At 36.5% G+C, this 14,730-nt stretch overlaps 2 protein-coding genes across 2 annotated transcripts in view; both read left to right on the top strand.

Moving 5' to 3' along the window:
- The window catches only part of LOC306871997 (synaptic vesicle glycoprotein 2C-like), a 28,444-nt gene extending 25,144 nt beyond the window's left edge, over positions 1–3,300 (top strand). Inside the window, exons 11-13 of the mRNA XM_079420307.1 lie at positions 29–232; positions 339–498; positions 654–3,300. Of these exons, the coding sequence (XP_079276433.1) occupies positions 29–232; positions 339–498; positions 654–837 (548 nt within the window). The 3' untranslated portion in view covers positions 838–3,300. The remainder of the gene's footprint in view (positions 1–28; positions 233–338; positions 499–653) is intronic.
- A 3,166-nt stretch (positions 3,301–6,466) lies between these two features.
- The window catches only part of LOC306871965 (ras GTPase-activating-like protein IQGAP2), a 54,317-nt gene continuing 46,053 nt past the window's right edge, over positions 6,467–14,730 (top strand). Inside the window, exons 1-2 of the mRNA XM_079420256.1 lie at positions 6,467–6,776; positions 14,095–14,194. Of these exons, the coding sequence (XP_079276382.1) occupies positions 6,695–6,776; positions 14,095–14,194 (182 nt within the window). The 5' untranslated portion in view covers positions 6,467–6,694. The remainder of the gene's footprint in view (positions 6,777–14,094; positions 14,195–14,730) is intronic.

Below are 14,730 nucleotides of genomic sequence, written 5' to 3'. Positions count from 1 at the left end.
AAATCTCGTTAATTTATTCATTTGACAGATATTGACGACTACAAACTTATAAACACAGATGTCATAAACAGCACATTTTACCACAACAAAACAGGCTGTCAAATGACATTTGAGGATGATTATAGTGCATACTGGGTCTACTTCATCAATTTCTTGGGAACACTGGCTGTTCTGCCTGGCAACATCGTATCTGCACTGCTCATGGACAAAATTGGCCGCTTGTCTATGTTAGGTGAGACAGTTGTTTTGTTGCAGGTTGTACCACTTTGCAGATGTATTTGAGATTCATACTTTTTGTAAAAGAATAGATTTGCTGTAAATATTCTGTGTTTTGTCAGGGTTTTCCATGATTCTGTCTGGTATCAGCTGCTTCTTCCTGTGGTTTGGCACCAGTGAGTCGATGATGATTGGGATGCTGTGCTTGTACAATGGGCTGAGTATCTCTGCATGGAACTCCCTGGATGTTGTGACTGTAGAGCTGTACCCTACGGACAGAAGGTGGGTTTGTACTCATACATAATAAAATATGCTAACAGACACGCAACAAAGCTGTTTAATGATCCCAAATCCCAAAGCCCATTAAATATCAATGTAACACCAACTTTTTACCTTTATTTTCTTCCATACTCCCTCCCTCCACTTCTCTATTTCAGAGGAACTGGATTTGGCTTCTGTAATGCCTTGTGCAAGCTAGCCGCGGTGATGGGAAATCTGATTTTTGGAACTTTAGTGGGCATCACCAAAGCCATCCCCATTCTTCTGGCCTCCTCAGTGCTTGTAGGTGGAGGTCTGGTGGGATTGCGACTACCTGACACCAGGTCAAATGTCCTCATGTAACCCTTGTGTCGGAGGTCTGGAGAAACTTAAAAGGCTTGACTTAACCATCATTTCTCATTGTCGTACTTATATTGTGTTCATAACAAGATACTTCTCATTTAGGCATCATATTTTGACAATCTTAAGACTTTCTTTGCAATAATAAAACTTCTGCACCTTTATACTGTACAGTTCATTTAACCAAGACCCTCATGTTTCCTTGTGGTGTTTTAGAGGTTTATAATGGCCCAGGAATGAACGTGCGTGTAAATATTAATGTCCCCTTATTAAGACCTGAGCAAAACAACCTATTAATGAGCAGTCCAAACCTGCTGCAAGTATGCAGAGAGGATGATCAGATACGCCGAAAGCTCAGCACAGCTGCATCACAGCTGGCTGACTGAATCCTGAGAATTACTAAAGAGATGAGAGATTGAGACCGGTCTACTGGTAAACAACTCTTTATTCAGTTATTAGTTTCAGGATTTGACTATACTGAAAACATCATCCGGATATGGTATCATACATTTCTAATGAAAGAGAATATGGTTTTATTGAATCAGTTTCACTGAGTATTGAGTAAGTTGATGACAAGGTTAAAACTCATCATTTTTTACAGTATTATTACTGTATTTTTTAACAATCAAGCCTTTTGCATATGTACTCCAACCTCTGATGAAAAAGGCCACAACTGTGCACTCATTCTCAAAGTACATGTATAAAGTTCCTGCGGCCAGATTTATAAAAAACAAAAAAAATCCTATTTTGTGCTCTGCTGTATATTTTGTTCATAAGCTTTTTATTGCAAGCCTATTTGATTTCCTATACAACAGGCGTGTGTAATCTGATTTGTTCTGCCACTTTGTGATTTGGCCTTTTCAAACTGTGCCTCTCCTTCATAAGATCATCATCATGTATGAACTTGAGGTGGCTGCTGTATTTGATATGATAGAGTGTGTATCTGCCAGGGTCATTCATGCAAACCATTTTATAATCTGACAGAAAGGACCGATGAGAATCAATCTGGTGATGTCTTGGAAAGCCTCTTTTATGTACAGTGTCAAAGACTCATCTTGTTGACATGACAGGTTTGTGGGTGCAGAGGGAATTTAGAGGGCCTGCCTCAGCATATGGGGTCTACAATCTGTGGAGAGGGGAAGAGAGATGTGTTTGATAACCACATGACACATGATTCATTTACAAGTATAATTTCCAAGCCAAGTGATGAAAATTATGTTTTGGTTGCTTCTACAAAATACAAATATACATTTGAATACACTAACATTTAAAGGTTTGGGGTTAACATTTTTATTTAAGAAATTACAGGTAATACTTTTATTCAGCATGGATGCATTAAATCTCTAAAAAATGCTGGGTTAAATACAACCCAGTGCTGGGTAAATATTGTGCTTCTGGGCAGTAACCCAACCGCTGAGTTTAAACAACCCAATTGCTGGGTTCGTCCATATTTTACTCAGCGCTGGGTTGTATTTAACCCAGCATTTTTTAGAGTGCAGTAAAGACATAATGTTATAAAACTTTCCTGTCTCAAATATATGCTGTCCTTCTGAACTTACTATTCATCAAAGTATCCTGGAAAAAAAGCAGTACAGCTATTTTCAGCATTGATATAAATAAGAAATATTTTTGAGCACCAAATCACCATATTCAAGTGATTTGTGATAGATCATATCACACTGAAAATTCTGCTTTGGAAACACATAATGTCAAATTTTTTTAATGTCAAATTTAGATTTTACAATCAGTGCCAAATTCAGTTCTCTGAACAACATAAATCAATAGTGTTACTATTATCTATCTTTTGCTATGTTTTGAGAGGTCTACAATAAGACATTTCAGTTAAAAAGATATAGGACCATTGATGTTTTTCATTTGATTTGGCTTCCAACTAACCAAAGTGGCTTAATGCTGTCTCACTCTCAGCAAAGCTATGCAGTTTCATGATGGTGTTATTTATAAATGAGATTATAAATGATCAGTGCTGTACTGTCCTTGATCTAAGCCTGTCTTCATCTGAAAACCTCTTTTTTTATGCATATAGTTTAGTGTTAACATGCTGTCTGAAATGATGTGTGTGTACTTGTGAACAGTACAAACTGTGTGTGTGTATATCTGTGTATGGGTAAATGGTAAATGTGTGCTTGTCCATGTATATTTTGTACATAGGGTTACAGTAATCAACTCACATGCTGAATACTGTGTGTAAACATTTTTGGGGACTGCAATGGATGAATCTGTAGTGTATGTACACCGCTGAAACTGTTTACTGTTCATCTGTCATTGCAGCACTGTTCCTAAGCTGTCCTGAGACATCACTGAACAAAACTGCATGTATTAAACTTTTCGGGTTTGTGTGCTCAGCTCTCCAGAGAATGTAGCACTGTTGTGTGTTTTATGGCAGAAAAATACAGAAGAATAAAGCTGTCATATTTTGTGAAGGTAATAAAGATGTGCTGAAAAGTGTCTGTACCTGTTAATATGAAACAAAGCTTATTAGAAGAAAATATGCACAGACTGGACTTACTCATTCATTTGAGTAATACATAGGTTAAATTTACTGCAAATGTGATGTGTCAACAGAGAAAATATCAAAACATATTTTAAGTATTTATAAAGGCTTATATATCAAAATTTATTTGATGAGGCTGATATTCAGAGGTGGAGTAAATGTCCAAAACACACTTTCAGCACAGCAGACACACAGCTCTCACAGGGATACAAATATTTGAACAGGTAAAACATTAACATTATAAATTATATGAAAAATGTATTAAAGATATAGCAAATATGGACAGGTAGAACGTGTACATTTTAAAATATTTGAAAAATGTATTTAAAATATATTTACAAAATTACCTATATACTTATATTACCTGTACCTGTTCATAGCTTTTCAAATACAGTGGTGTGAATAAGTTTCCCCCCCTTTCCTGATTTATTTTATTTATTTATTTATTTAATTTTTTAGAATATTTGTCACACTTGAATGATTCAGAACATCAAAAAAATTTAATATTACACAAAGATAACCAAAGTAAACACAAAATACAATGATTTAATTTATTAAGGGAAAAAAGCTGTCCAAGCCTGCCTGGCCCTATGTGAAAAAAGTAATTGCCTCCTAATTCTAATAAATGGTTGTGCCACCCTTTGCAGCAACAACTGCAATCAAGCGTTTGTGATAACTGGCAATGAGTCTTTCACATCGCTGTGGAGGAAATTTGGCCCACTCTTCTTCGCAGAATTGTTTTAATTCAGCCACATTGGAGGGTTTTCGAGCATGAATGGACTGTTTAAGGTCATGCCACAGCATCTCAATTGGATTTAAGTCTGGACTTTGATTTGGCCACTCCAAAACCTTAATTTTGTTTTTCTTGAGCCATTCAGAGGTGGACTTGCTGGTGAGTTTCGGATCATTGTCCTACTGCATAACCCAAGTGCGCTTGAGCTTGAGGCCACGAACTGATGGCCGGACATTCTCCTTCAGAATTTTCTGATTCAGAATTCATGTTTCCATCAATTATGGCAAGTCATCCAGGTCCTGAAGCTGCAAAGCAGCCCCAGACCATCACACTACCACTACCATGTTTGACTGTTGGTATGATGTTCTTTTTATGTAATGCTGTGTTGGTTTTACGCCAGATGTAACGGGACACGCACCTTCCAAAAAGTTCAGCTTTTGTCTCATCAGTCCACAGAATATTTGCCCAAAGGTCTTGGGGATAATCAAGGTATTTTTTGGCAAATGTGAGATGAGCCTTTGTGTTCTTTTTTGTCAGCAGTGGCTTTAGCCTTGGAACTCTCCCATGGATGCCGTTTTTGCCCAGATTCTTTCTTTTTGTTGAATCATGAACACTGTCCTTAATTGAGGCAAGTGAGGCCTGCAGTTCTTTAGTTGTTGTTCTGGGTTCTTTTATGACCTCCTGGATGAGTCGTCGTTGCACTTTTGGAGTAATATTGGTTGGCCGGCCACTCCTGGAAAGGTTCACCACTGTTCCATGTTTTCTTCATTTGTGGATAATGGCTCTAACCGTGGTTCGCTGGAGCAGTAATCAGGCTTGGGCATTTGGCTAGTGAAATTGAACTCAGCTTTCTAAAATAATGTGGTTAATTATGGTTCTTTCATGATTTAACAGGAGGGGGCAATTCATTTTTCACGTAGGGTCAGGTAGGTTTGGACAGCTTTTTCCCTTAATAAATGAAATCATCATTTAAAAACTGCATTTTATATTTACTTGCATTATCTTTGTGTAATATTAAAATTTGTTTGATATCTGAATCTTTTAAGTGTGACAAATATGCAAAAAAACAAAAGAAACAAAAAAACAGGAAGGGGGAAAAAACCATTTCATGGCACTGTAAACACTACAACAGAGGTAAACACTAAAACAGAGATTAAAATTAGTTTCAATGTAAAAAACTAAAAATACTTCAGTGGCTAATTTTCGGCCATAACTTTTGAAATTTTCGTGTATTTTTTCTCTTTACAGTGTTGAAATGAAATGACAGACATATTAAGTAATAGGCTACAACTCCTACCTATCTTAAAAAAAACTGAATATTTATTTGCCGCTAGTTGAGTAGCCTCTTCAGCCCAGAACAACATATCTTATTTTAACACAGAGTGATTTAACACAGAGGACACCTGATATCACACATAAAGATCACTGAGAAATGTAACACTACTTAGACGGTTTGTCGATAACGAGGGCAAATTTCCCCTACTTTAACCCCATATTATGAGCAAGTCTGCATCGGTTTTTTAAGTGTAGTACAACACTGACATCTGCAGGCGGTGTGTTGCCTGCAACTAATTCATGACACTTTTACTCTAAACTGAGAAACCAATCTCTCACATCTGACTTTTTCTTGGAAATGTGTATAAAGTAAAAGTATAAAGCATCTATGAAATATGATACCAGTTAAATACACTGTATTGGGCCAGATCTTATGGATATGTATGGGAAATGGTAAAATGGTAAATTCATGAAATTCTAGCTTGTTATAATAAATGTTATCTTGATTTAAATAAAATTTTGTGCATTAATTTACATTTTAATTTAGTATTTCAGAAGTCACACACTTTTGAAGACTTAAGTTAAACTTTAAAATGTCTGCATGTTTTTACATTAGATACTACTCAAAATTGCTTGCACTTTTCATCAGAACTGGAATTTTTATTTTATTTTATTTTATTTATTTTATTTTATTTTTTTTAATTGGGCTACTTTTAATCAGGTATCAAGGTGATTTTCATATGTCATAACAACAGGTGTTTCTATTGTCTATCTATTGTTTAATAATTCATAACCTAGAATACATTTTATTTAGGCTATTTATTTATAATTTGTGGTTTTATTTCTGTTGTTTTATAGGCTAATACAATGTAATTCAAAACTTTACACACTTAAAAATAAAACGTTAAAGTCTTAAAAACGTATAAATTAATATTTGTTTTTCCTCAAGTCAATTTTAGCCTATTATCTATTAACAGAATCGGCCTGACTACATTAGTTTACACAACAAAGCGAAAGCATGTTTTAAGGGTGAGATCAGGTAAAAATACTCTACATTAACTGCACCGTCAGTGTGTACGGCGGGTGAGATCAGGGTGAAGTCACGTGCCAGCAGGTGGAGCCGCGTTATTCAGTCAGTGTCAGCAGAGCTTCAGCGCGAGCTCATAGGGGCTTTCATCAGGTTGACAGGCAAAGGAAGAGCCGCAGTAACCGAAAGCGCTTCAGTGCAAATGGACACGCCGTTTTACTGGGAACCAAGGCTATGACAACAGGAGAAAATTTAGTTTTGCTCGCTTGAGGAAGAAGTCTGAAGCAAGTGTAAGAAAGTCCGCGCGCAGTTTATGTTGGAGGCGCAGCAGAGTTTCAGAGGAAGCAGGATGTACCATGAAGACGGCGCTAACTCTCTCAGACCACGATATGGATGTAAGTAGAGGCATTTCACATCATGTCAGTTTTGACACTACTCTTTAAATATGAAACTAAATGAATGTTAAATGAATTTGACTCCACTGTAGTGCCCTAGACAGCTGTTCAGCAAGAGTAGCTGCCACAGTAATCTGACATCTATGATCAGTGATAATTTGGTGTGCACATGTACATGCATAATGTTGAGGAAATGTATATATTTCTTCATTAGTATGAATATACATGTAAATATTATATATAAATATGCAATATTTGGAATCACACTGATGCTGAAGGTTTAAAAAATGAGTTCATGAGCTAATGTATTCAGGCAGATTTTAAATAATATTTTTGACTTGAATAAAGCCAGTTAACTTTTAGGTTACCTGAACAAGCATTTTTAGAGTGCATGAACTGTGTGTTTGAAGTCAATATTCCTAATTTATCAGCCTATCACTAGTTTGATTTAACATTATTATAATAACAATTAAGGTGTTATAACTGCAAGGGAGTCGTTCAAGACAATTTAAATTTATATCAAGATTTATGACTGAACTGACTAACTTGTCCAGTAAGAGATAAAGTAGAAATGTGTGAAAATTGTTTAAAAAAAATCAGTCAAGATAATAGATCTCAAGATGAGTCTATCTATAGTTTAAACTCAGTTGCCAATTATATTTCTGTCAAACCCACTTCCCATTTTTTAATCTAGAAAGTGATGTGCTAATTTCTATGAGACATTGCAATGTCTTCTGGGCCTTACAGATATGCTACATTAACTATTTTGTCTGTCCAGTGCTAGATCCCTGAACTTTCTCTGCTATGTCCTTATATTATGTTGCCTCCGAAAGGTGTTTGTGTATCCTTGGCATTAGATCTCATGCTGTGGCCTGAGCAAAGAGAAGCTCCATGAGAGATTTCTCCAGTTAAACATTACCTCTGCCCTTTGTAAAAGCACCTGACAGTCTGTACAGTCCAGATATTTGAGGAATTCCGCTTAAGGAGTTTATCTGTGCAGGTTTTATTAAACACACAAATTGCACCATGCGTGTGGACATGGTGTTTTACTGTGTATATCTAGAATGATAAAGAATGTTTAATATACTGTTTGCATAGCAGCAGACATTTGATTCTAGCGTAAACCTCTAGTTGGTTGTGTATGAGAACCTGCTAGTTAACTCTACCATATGGAATCAAGGTTGAGAGATGAACTAGCTAACTAACTTTTTGTATGAAGTTTACTTAACTCTCTGTCAACACTGGCACAGAGATCACATTCCAGCTAAACTGCTGACAAGGCCACTGGTTTCGTGCTGCTGATTTATATAGGGTGAGCCTTTTTGTTATTGATTGCCGTTTTTATTCACAAAAATCAGATTTTTGGAATTGGGACAATACATTTTTATGCTTCACATATTGAATTAAACTTCAAAAGCTAGTACAACTATACCCTGTTTCTTATGCTGTTTGCTTGAAGATACCCCAAAAAGATTGGACCAAAGTCTTCATCACAGTAGACTCTAACACATTTATTTAGGTATAGAATTAATCTTGACTGTAAGCATACAGGAAGTGACGTCATATCATGCATGGAGGACTGAAATGGCCTACACTGCATCTCATTGTCATATGAGGTAGCTGGGGCCCATATTGATATAAGAGATTGGATGGCCGCAGTTTAATGACAGACGTTCCCCTCACAACCACTATAAGTGTGGTGCTGTTGCTGACACAGTTTACATTACTGTTCAAACTAGGGCTGGACGATATGGCTGAAAACTGTATCACGATATCAGTGTTTCATATCGGTCGATATCGATAATTATTGATATTTTTTTTAAGGTGGTACATCAAGTTGTGGTATTACCAGTCTTGGCGGGGATGACGGTCTTGCATAATTTGCAGACGACATTTGGTCTGACTACGGTCAGACTTATAATATCCAAAAAACTGCCATACTGGCGAGCTGACTTTCTCTTTTATTTACAATTTCCTCGCTCGCTGCGGCACTCATTTTCTGCTTATGAAGAGGAATCCAGCAGACCAGCCAATAGGGTCTGGCTGCAGACGTGCACTCTCAGCCGCGCGTGCGCACTTAGACACGAGACAACGATATGGCGCAACCAAACATGATACTGTTACATGATTGGCTGTTAGCGTGTCACTCCCTACGTTGCTAGGTTACCAGAGAGCGAGTGCCTTTGTTAATGCAACCAAACTTGCTTCGCAACCTTTGTTTTCTTCCAACGAAGAATAAAAAATATTGAACATTTTATCGAACACATTTTTTATTGATATCGTTCACGTGTCTATCGCAATACATATCGTTATCGTTTTATCGCCCAGTCCTAGTTCAAACGTTGGGGTTGGTAAGATGTTTCCGAAGGAAGTCTCTTATGCTCACAGAGGCTGCATTTATTTGATCAAAAATACAATAAAAACAGTAATATTGTAAACGATGTAAAATAACTTTTTTAATTTGATTATTTTTTAAATATAATTTATTCCTGATGTGGCAAAGCTGACTTTACTCCAGACTTCAACATTTCTTATTATCAGTGTAAAAGTCTTTACTGTCACTTTTGATCAATTTAATGCATCCTTGCTGAATAAAAGACCCCAATCTTATGAACGGAAATGTGCATCTGTTACTAATGTTGCCACATTAGATCTTAGTTAACAGGCTAAATCTACCCATTGATGTTTCCTCAACTGGCTGTTGCACTGCAGATTGCTGATGAGTCTTTGAAAAAATATGAGCCATATTTTCAAAATATCGAGTTTATTGTCTGTGGGACAGGTTGAGGTGATAAGGCTGACCTACGTAATGAAACCCACAGAGGTTAACTGGCAAGCCTGAGCCTGTGCATCAGGGTGAGAAATTTGCAGTGCTGTTTGTCATTACCGAATTGAATCTCATTTACTCGAACAAAGGCCAGCATGGGATTGAGCTTAATTATTACTAGATGAGTGAGGACTGTGAAAACACTTGGTAGTTGTACACAGTCTTGTGCTCTGTCTGATTTTATCACGTGTCAGAGCATCACACGTTCTCTTTAGGTTTCATTTGAACTGCACTGGTTTTTGTTGTCAAGCTGCTGCCTTTTTCTTGTGAGAGTGGATGTGACCTACTTTATCAAGAGTCATAATAAGTGTCATATTTTACTATTTTATTGATGTTTCAACTGGGCTCCACCAGGCTGTGGAGATGCACTGTATATTTCAGTCAAGGGATGGGCGAGTGTATAATCAAATAAATTATTAAACGCGAGTGTCTCTACATCTGCTAGTAGACTGTTCTCAAAATCAATCATGAGCTCTGTGGTAAACACTACAGGTTGTGAACTTGTGTGCTGCATTCATACATGGTGTTTTGATGGTGCGATGTGGTTGGCAGTTGATCTGTAATCGTGTCATGTTGACATGTTAAGTCACGGCATGTTGATCATCTTGCACAACATCAGCTTTGCACAGCTTCACTAACTTGAATTTTTTTCAGTGTGAATTCAAAATAGAAACACATTCAAAATCCAGTCCTGGTTTTACCTAGGACTGAATATGATTGTGTTGGTTGCATCATGTGATTGGTGAGTGTGTTTACAGTAAGTGGCAGCAGCAGCTCCATGCTATTAAAATAAATGATTAAATAACAAGATTAAGTAAATGTCTGACAAAAGTAATGATGCCCTTATAACACAGAGCTTCTGTCACATTTAAAAATGTTTAATTGTTTCTGCATTGAATAAAATCAAACTGAATGACGTTTAAAAAAGGTAAAAAGGTCATTTTAAAAAATGTAGCAGAAACACACTTTAATGCTATGTAACACACTTTACAAATATACACTGTTCAAAAGTTTGGGGTGAGTTAAAATGTTCTTTTTTTGTAATAAAATAGTACTTTTATTCTATAGGGATGCATTCAGTTGATCAAAGTGACAGTGAACACATTTTTATTTAAAATAAAATAATTTTAACCTGTTAGCTAACCACCCCCCCATTTTGGGCCTCACAGCTGAAAATGACCTGCCTAAATTAAAATGGTAACAGTTCCTGACAATAATGTGCTACACACACAATTTAGGTATCTTTGGAAAGAAGACACTCTATGCTTTACTATCCATCACCAGAGTTGAAAATACTCAAAAAGATAAAAGGTTATAGACACTGAAGTGCCTTGAAAAATGTTTTACCACACTGAATGTTTTTTTTTTTTTTTCATATACAAATACATTAAATAAGTCCTGGAGCAATCCAGAAAAGTAATGGGTAAAAGTAACTATATATCATTCTGAAGGTCTAAGCCTCAAGCATCGACGACAGATCGCTGTTTTTCGATGGAAAGCTTATAAGGAATGTATTTGCTACATTTGCGTAAGCAGTAAACATCAAAACATGCAGAATAAAAAAGCAGTACGTACCAGATTCATTGTAATAACGAGCCACAAACGTGTCCACTGCTGAAATCCCAGTTTAGTTAGAGAGGTAAGGGTCCACAGAACAACATCCCAGCGAGCACTTTTAGTCCAGCGAAACAGTAACGTTGTAATAAGGATGAATATTCCTTTGTTTACATTTAATTTCTTCGGGAGAGTTATTGTTCGCGTCCGTTATGGAATAAATTACGCTCAAAAACAGCGTCTTGGTGGTAAAAAAACAACACGGTGCTGTAGCATACAGTTTTACAAACAGAATGAGACCGTCCACGGAAAAAAAAGTCTCAGAAAAGCGGAATATAGTTTATTTGAATTTGGCACATCAGCGTGTTTATTAGCGACTCTATGACGGCTATCATTGTGATTCAATGATCAGCTATTATTGATTATATGGCCCATCTGTATGATTATCATCTGAATGGAAGCACATCAGCGTGTGATTACTGACTCTATGACCATGTCTGGCAATATCAGTTTATGTCTGGCAATCAGAATATATACATACATACTATATACAAAGCATTTTTTTCTATTTTGTTTTTATTTTTTATTACTCAAATAATTATTTTTGTATTTTTTAGTGCTCAAATAAATCACTTATATGATGTCTAAAATTCTGTCTATTATTTTATAATTGAAAAACTATGCAGGAACATGTATAATGACTAAAATAGTTTGTATAATTCTGCAATACATTTGGTGGTTATTTTTCCTCAAACAGGGGGGCTGGTGGGACTATAAATAGTTTCAGAAAATTCATTTTTCATGGTATCTTCTTCAAATTTGAAATATAAACTCATGAGACATGTGGCTTTCAATCCATTACTTTTCTGGATTGCTCCAGGACTTATTTCATGTATTTGTATATGAAATAAAAAAACATTCAGTGTGGAAAAATATTTTTCAAGGCACGTCAGTGTGTATAACTTTTTATCTTTTTGAGCATTATCAACTCTGGATGATGGATAGTAAAGCCTAGAGTGTCTTCTTTCCAAAGATACCTAATTTGTTTGTGTAGCACACTTTGTCAGGAACTGTTACCGTTTTAATTTAGGTAGGTTATTTTCACCTTTGAGGCCCAAAATGGGGGGCGAAGGTTAACAGGTTAAAAACAGAGCCTATTTGAAAATGTGCTTCGCCGATTTCGGAGCCGTGAGCTCCACTCGATCACTCGGCGCTTGAGTTCATGTATCCCGAAGAGAGGAGCATAACCTCGGCTAGTCCTTCTGACATTTGCCACTGGCTCTGATGTCTCTGTAGTGGATAAACATAAGATATAATTTGTTTTGGGTAAATCTAACAGGTAATCTTTGGTCTATCGTACAGCTCCGGGTATCCACATAAAGGGACAATGATTTTGTCCTCTATTGTTGTTTCGGATTTCTGCCTCCGCTCGTAATCACGTCACTATTAGAGCAAGCTCCTGATTGGTTAACGCGGTGCAAATATCCGCCAAAGTTCAGATTTTTCAACTTGCGCGATTCACGAGTAACGCGTTATGTGTGTCAAACGCCCGGAACGCTCAATTCGCGCCGCCTCATTCGCACGAATCGCATCGCAGGTTGTCTATTCGCGTCTTTGCATTGACTTAACATGTAAATCACTCGCGCTTAACACTTCATTCGCGTCTGGTGTGAACGCACCATGAGGCTGAGACTAGGACTAGTTTAAGCCTTGTCTGTGAAACTGGGGAAGGATTTGTATTTCAAATAAATGCTGTTCTGTTCTGAAAAAAAATAAAAGTGTTATGGTTTTCACAAATTATTGTTATTAACACTTAAATGCATACATCGGGTCTTTAGTGACCTGGGATGTCATTCAATACCCTCTCCCTCCTTTATTTCATGTCATCAATTGTTTCTTTGGCCCAATTACATCAAATGAAGACTGATCAACAACTTCTTGTGACTAGCTTAAGTCATATGTAAGGTGATGTCAGCTCTACTTAACCAGAAATAAAGCGATTGCATTGAACTTGCAGTCTTGTGAAGATGTGGCTGAGGAGTAATGTAGCAGCAATCACATAAAGGTCAGACACAAACGGTTTTGTAATGCAACATTACTGACAGCTGACAGACGCTAGATGTCTGATGATTTCTCGTACTGCTGACAGCGATGAAAGAGAAGCTGATTATTTACTTTTACTTACTTTTACTTTTAGTCATTTAGCAGATGCTTTTATCCAAAGCAACTTACAAATAAGAAAAGGTATCTAAAACTAAAAGTTAACACTCTGTAAATACTCTATACACACTCATTTAAGAATTTACAGAAATTTACATTTACAGAAATTAAATGAAAAATTGACAAATGCATACAACAACAACAACAACATTTCAATAGCAAACATATAAAGGAAAAAAATAAATAAAATAAAAATAAAAAGCGATACTTATATCCTTTGCCGGTGTCCTAGCCCGGTGGAGTCGCACGGTAGAGTCGATGGTATTTCTGCACACATGTACTGTATATTGTGTAAAATGACTCAAATGTACACACACATTCAGTGTTTTATCTGGTGGATCTTATAAGTGTGGTGTGTTTCAGATTCACTTCATTCCTTCATTTCAAATTGCTTAAGCACTTGTTCCAGTTCATGCTGCTGAAAAGCGATTCCAGTGTGACTTTAAATCATCAGCAGTCTGAAATGCAAAGAGTCTGAATAAAATATAATTAGAAGAATGGAACTTGGCTATACACTGTCATATTCATTCATTACCTTTTATCACAGTTTGGAACTGGAGAGTGTAGTGGTTGCTACAGTTAGCTGATTAACCAGGAGAGGAAAATGTCACCCACAGAGTTCTGATGTGTTATTCCAACGTTATGGAAAAATAACCTCTATTCTTGATATAGGGTGTTGCATTCTCCAACTGTTATTTTCCTTTGTTTATCCTACAGCCATTGTGGATGATGAAAGGCTGTCGGCGGAAGACATGGATGAGAGGAGGAGGCAGAATATTGCTTATGAATACCTCTGTCACCTAGAAGAAGCCAAACAGTGAGTCGAAGTCTATATATTTCACCCAAATGAGTCATATAGACTATGCTAGCATGTGGCTGTACTCTAATATGCTGATTTGCTGCGCATGAAACTTTTTATTATTATCAATGTTGAAAACAGTTGTGCTGGTTCATATTTTTGTGGAAATTGTGATACATTTTTATTGCAGGATCTTTGATGTATAGATGGTTAAAAGAACAGCATTAATTGGAAATCATTTGTAACATTATGAATGCATTTACTGCCACTTTTGATCAATTTAATGTATCTTTGCTGAAAAAAATATTAATGTATTTAAAAAAATCTTGTTGACCCCAACTTTTGAACAGTAGTGTATGTTCAGATTATAAACCAGGCATATTGTGTGCATGGCTAGAACATTTCCAGTTGTGAGGGCTGGGTCTCGTTTTGCTGTTAAGACGCAGAGAGCAGTTAAATGCATCAGCAGGCATTTGTATCACTGGGAACTTGATCCACATGTGATGAAAGCATAAAAGAATGTGAGGGAGTATTGCAGTGTGCATTGTTCTGAG

Source organism: Barbus barbus (assembly GCF_936440315.1).
Source record: "Barbus barbus genome assembly, chromosome: 6".
Classification (NCBI taxonomy): domain Eukaryota; kingdom Metazoa; phylum Chordata; class Actinopteri; order Cypriniformes; family Cyprinidae; genus Barbus; species Barbus barbus.
This window is presented reverse-complemented; position numbering and strand designations above follow the sequence as displayed.